The 4,031-nt window shown below is 35.4% G+C and overlaps 1 protein-coding gene across 1 annotated transcript; it reads left to right on the forward strand.

The window, feature by feature from the left end:
- Nucleotides 1–1,515: 1,515 nt before the first annotated feature.
- On the forward strand, nt 1,516–3,921 carry LOC124375135 (the record flags this gene model as incomplete). Its single annotated transcript, XM_046833244.1, has 2 exons — nt 1,516–1,788; nt 3,798–3,921. Coding segments are annotated over 2 exons (397 nt in total), but the record flags the coding sequence as incomplete, so codon positions are not given.
- Nucleotides 3,922–4,031: the final 110 nt, after the last annotated feature.

The raw sequence follows: 4,031 nt of genomic DNA on the forward strand, positions 1-4,031 counted from the left end.
AAACAATATACTTATATTTCACCTTTCGTCATGGACTTATGCAGTGGTAATGAATCCATTGGGTACGTTGAGAAGCACGCAGTGTACTATGAATATCTTACTCCAGGAACATCAGTAGGAAATTACTTGGTAATCTGAAAGTCATGAACTTCCGATGCGTACATATTCAGCCCAGCTACCAGTTAAATGTACGTTATCTTTATAGTGATAAGAAAGTTTGACTCTCATAGCTTTACACACCTGAAACAGATTTTAGTAGTTAACTACTCTCTATAGTTACATGAGCTATGTAATAATATTTGGAAAACCAAGCATCTTTTCTATGTTGCATAACCGTAATACATACCCCTATGTTACAGAATCGTAATACACACCATTCTAAAATGTACTGGGCGCGCGTGGCTGTGCGGGTGCGTGCAGGAGTCGCGTCGTGACCATGCCCAGGATCGTATTGCTGCTGGCGTGGATTATGTATCAAGGTAAGCTGTGTAAAGATTTTCAAAATATTTGGAGAGATCAGACACCCATTTATCGTAAGAAAAACGGTGTTACAGTATTTTTTTTTATCCATTTGACAAAGTTGTCTGTTGGAGCAGAGATCCAAGGCTTAGTTTGTATTATTATATTATATATATATATATATATATATATATATATATATATATATATATATATAAAATTTCAATAAACATTGAATCACAAAAAGTACTTGCTCCGCGGGAGTCGAACCCGGATCCTCTACTTGCCGGGTGAATGTGCTACCATTACACCACAGAGCGCTTACTTTTTCCGATTCAATTATTTTGTATTTGGCCGTATCTTTCACATATGCGTTTTAAATAAGCAAACTAACATATCTCGGAAGACCAAATTACCTGTCAATCGACTTTTATTTACATTAAATTGTATAAATGGCAATAGCCTTATTTAATTTCAATAAACATTGAATCACAAAAAGTACTTGCTCCGCCGGGATTCGAACCCGGATCTCTCACTTGCCGGGTGAATGTGATACCATTACACCACAGAGTGCTTACTTTTTTCCGATTCAATTATTTTGTATTTGGCCGTATCTGTCACATATGCGTTTAAATAGGCAAACTAACATATGATCGAAGAACAAATACCTGTCAATCGACTTTTATTACATTAAATTGTATAAATGACAATAGCCTTATTTAATTTCAATAAACATTGAATCCACATTAAATTTAATGTGGAAGTATAAAAAATGTCTTTTCCATTCAAACCTATTCACTTCCACCAAGGATACAAAGCAGAAAATTTGTATAGTTGTCTGACGATGATTTATCTATTGTTTGGGGGTAAACTAGGCAAATAGCCTAATTACCTTTAGGTTACCAGACAAGTAGATATAAGGTAACAAAACCGAAAAAATACGTATATACATTACTAGTTACTAGGTGATTGATATGATACTAACCTCTTCTTCTCAGACCCTGACTATTTATTTTCACTATACTTGCATATTATCAGATGTTACTCTGCATGCAGGTACCAACCGTGGGTGGGGGGTGGGGCGGGACATTGTGGGGTGTCCTGACCGCTGCCAGAGGGGTGATACAGACCCCCCCAGTTCCCCCGTCGGTTTCCCACTCCTCTGCACTGCCGTTGGGTCGTGGATGCCTCACACCATGCCAACTCACAAGACTCGTCAATAGTCGTCTACTTCACCCAGCTGTTCGTGTCCGGGGGTCTCACCTTTACAGAGTTCGACTACTACGAGCCCGACTCCACCTTCCAGTTGGGCGGTCGAGTCATACACACGTAAGTGACTTTATCAAATAGAAATATTACTATGAGTACGGCCTATCCTTTACAGAGTTTGACTACTACGAAGCCCGACTCCACCTTCCAGTTGGGCGGTCGAGTCAATACACACGTAAGTGACTTTATCAAACAGAAAATATTTACTATGAGTACGGCCTATCCTTTACAGAGTTTGACTACTACAAGCCGACTCCACCTTCCAGTTGGGTGGCCGAATCTAGACATAAGTGCTTTAGCAACAAACTATCCTGTAAGTACGGCCTATCTTACAGGTTCGCTACTACCAATCCACTTCAGTTGGGGGCGAATATAGACGATAAGTGCTTAGCAAAGAAACTATGAGTACGGCCTATTCCTTTACAAAAGTTTGACTACTAAGAGCAGATCCACCTTTTTAGTTTTGGGCCGGTCGAGTAAAACACACGTAAGTGCCTTTTGAAACAGAAACTATTGCTATAAGTAAAACCAGTCGCCTCCCAAATTTTCCGTTTTTTTTGTAAATACCCGCGCCGAGTTTTGGTGTCTTGACGAAATACAATAAGGTAAATTTAATATAAAAAAAGATTTTTAATATAAAAAAGTGTACGATACACAAAACTGCAAATATTAAGCGAAGATTTGTTTTCTTAATGTATTTATATCAAGTGTGCAGTTATCCTTGAAACAGGAAGACAGACAGATAGTATACTGGCATTCACAAACAGTTTGGCAGACAGACGTAATTGGACTTTTGTCCCCACTCGAAATAACTTTGCTATCCCTTAGCCAATTAAAAATATAAACTATTCAATTTACAGTTGGGAATTTTGTTGGCATTTTTTTTTGATTTTATATTTCGCAACACTTGTGTATTATTAGATGTTCTGTTGGGAAAATATACCCTTGTCTTTTTTTTGGGAAAATTATATATTATAACATTTATGCTTTTTTTTTTTTTCTAGATTAAAAAAAATTTGTCTGTTTAACAGAAAATTAAAGCCGTAGGGCATGTTTTTTGAGTGAAATCTAAATAAATATCCAAATAGGCCAACATATCCCACTTTATTCTATTTTGCAGAACATATGAAAATAATAATTATGTTATTATTAAAAGTAAGGTGGGGTTAAAAAAAAATGTACAAAGCCTCGGTCCACTAATTTAAATTCTGTGCCAAACAGTTGTGTTTTTAAATAAAAAACCCACAGTGAAATGTATTCCTGGACGCACGCACTGGTTTAAATAAAAATTATTATTGTTAATAAAGGGGTTACTTAAAAAAAATGACTATGGAAACATGTAATTTAAATTTTTAGTTAAATCCCTTTTTCTTCAACCAAATCAGGGAAAAATTCCGTATTGTAGAAAATAACATTTTAAAAGCCTTTGTTTTTAAATTTCCTGATTAGCGATTTAATCGATAGGAAAAACAATCAAGAAGTGTTAAATAATGTTGGCTATTTTTAAAAGATTTTGTAATTTTGTGATAATCAACTAAATAGGGAACAAATAGAACATTTTTTATTTTAAAAATAAAAATATCATGATTAAAAGTATTTACAGCAAACCAAAGGACAATTTTTATTACTCTGGGAAATTGTTGCTAAATGATAGAGTCCTTTATAATAAAAATATCAATAAATAATTAATAAAAAATTAAATAAACCTTATTTTAGTCTCAAAAAAGTTTTCCTTATCACACTTTTGTTTTATGTACTTAAACTCTTCATTTTTACTGTCATTGCCTGTGCAGGAGGGCTGACTGTCCGCCCTGTATAAGTCAGTTTTTTCTTTAATTTTTTGTTATCAATCTACGTTTTATTAAACAATCATATGTTATTAGAAACCAAATTTAAAATGTTTGTTTTCCAGATGATTAAAAGGTTTTTATGATAGATTTATAACACTCTGTAAGGAGATCCTGGGTGTACAAGAAACGACAACATCTAAATATAATATTTTATTAAGTTTAATCCATCACAATAAACATATAATTAAGAAAATATTATATTGATATGACTTTGTGTAGGGTGACAGAACAGAACGGACAACAGTCCAGTGGTTGATGACCCCCAGACACTTCTGGTCATCGACTTCTCTCTGGAACGGCTGGAAGGGAACCATCTGCGAGTGCTGGATGACCTGCTGGAAGTGTACGGTTTCAAAATTACCTACGAGATACGGATGAGGTGCGAAACACCAGCTGTGCGTGCGGCTGCTCGCTATCCGGGCACTGTTAGCTTCCAGAGATTTCAGGTTGGTT

This window comes from Homalodisca vitripennis, unplaced genomic scaffold (assembly GCF_021130785.1).
Source record: "Homalodisca vitripennis isolate AUS2020 unplaced genomic scaffold, UT_GWSS_2.1 ScUCBcl_14118;HRSCAF=24704, whole genome shotgun sequence".
Lineage (NCBI taxonomy): Eukaryota > Metazoa > Arthropoda > Insecta > Hemiptera > Cicadellidae > Homalodisca > Homalodisca vitripennis.